This window comes from Glycine max, chromosome 7 (genome assembly GCF_000004515.6).
Source record: "Glycine max cultivar Williams 82 chromosome 7, Glycine_max_v4.0, whole genome shotgun sequence".
Classification (NCBI taxonomy): domain Eukaryota; kingdom Viridiplantae; phylum Streptophyta; class Magnoliopsida; order Fabales; family Fabaceae; genus Glycine; species Glycine max.
The window spans coordinates 7,854,224-7,855,346 of NC_038243.2; the positions used below are offsets into that span (position 1 = coordinate 7,854,224).

At 44.3% G+C, this 1,123-nt stretch overlaps 1 protein-coding gene across 1 annotated transcript; it reads right to left on the bottom strand.

Moving 5' to 3' along the window:
- Positions 1-241: 241 nt before the first annotated feature.
- LOC100820260 (heat stress transcription factor C-1) lies at positions 242-1,117 on the bottom strand. The gene has a single exon (XM_003529948.4). It carries the CDS (start codon positions 965-967, stop codon positions 404-406), a length of 564 nt encoding a protein of 187 aa, XP_003529996.2. The 5' UTR covers positions 968-1,117; the 3' UTR covers positions 242-403.
- Positions 1,118-1,123: the final 6 nt, after the last annotated feature.

Genomic DNA, 1,123 nt, shown 5'->3' on the forward strand with positions numbered 1-1,123 from the left:
TTTTTCATGAACCTTTTTCTTTTTACCTTTTCTTCACCCAAAAAACATCCTAAACAAGTTAAATTAAGTAACAAAACTCACAGTTTGAATATTTTACATAATTATATATTCAAGATTCTAATCCGATCCTACTCATTAAATTGAAACAACTCTATGTTACTTGATCTACACCATCCGCAAAGCATTTATTTAAAAACAATATTTATGAAAAAAAAAACCTGAAACCGAACACAACTATAAATATCTAACAATTTTCCCACTACCTTTTTACTCTTTTTCCCAACCTTTTTTCTTTACACAGAATCAACGCACAAAAAAGGATAGAACTTTCAATACGACAGAAAATCCAAGATGAAATTTTGTGGCAGTAATAATTCATTCATTTCATAACCTAAAACTAAATCTAAAAGCCCCCTTCCAACAACGAAAACGGATAAGGCGGCACCGCATTCCCCTCCGCCGCCATTTCCCCCCAAAACCCCCCACGCCTCAAATACCCTCCTCCCATCGTCGGAAACGCCGGCGCTACCACCGTCAAAGGTGCCGGCACGGAGGCGCAATTGTACCCATAACAACCCTGTTCACCCCAACACCCCAGCGGCGGCGGCGAACAAATATTGTTACTATTGTTGTCGATTTCCAACCCTGTCTCCGGCGACGAAGACTTGATATTATAATTACCTTCGTCTTCTTCGAACTCTGTCTTGATGCCGGAGGACGACGACGACGACGTCGCTGCCGTCGGCGGCGGAGGCGGAATGAGGCGTCGCTTTTTCTCTCCCAGGTGTTTCTTTTCTCTTTCTCGGAGAATCCGAGAAAGAATCTGCGGGTCCTCGACAACCTTACACAGAAAAGCCATCATTTGTTGTGGTCGTTTTTCTGTTGTCTCTAACCTCTTGTTCATTTCATGAAGCTCTTCCTCCAACGCTTTTTGCTCCTCCTTCAACCTCGCTATCTCCATCACCATAGCCTCGTCGTCCAACTCCTCCAGCTTCAAGGGATGCGAATAATGCGAATTGGAATTGGTCCTCCCAGCTCCACCGTGCTTCTTCCGCACGATGTTCCTCAATAAGTGCTTTTGTCCTCGCAGGAACCACTCGTTCGCGAACTCCCACCGATCCGG

Coding starts and splice junctions, on each gene's coding strand:
- LOC100820260 (XM_003529948.4), bottom strand. CDS start 967: ATGGTGATGGAGATAGCGAGGTTGAAGGAGGAGCAAAAAGCGTTGGAG.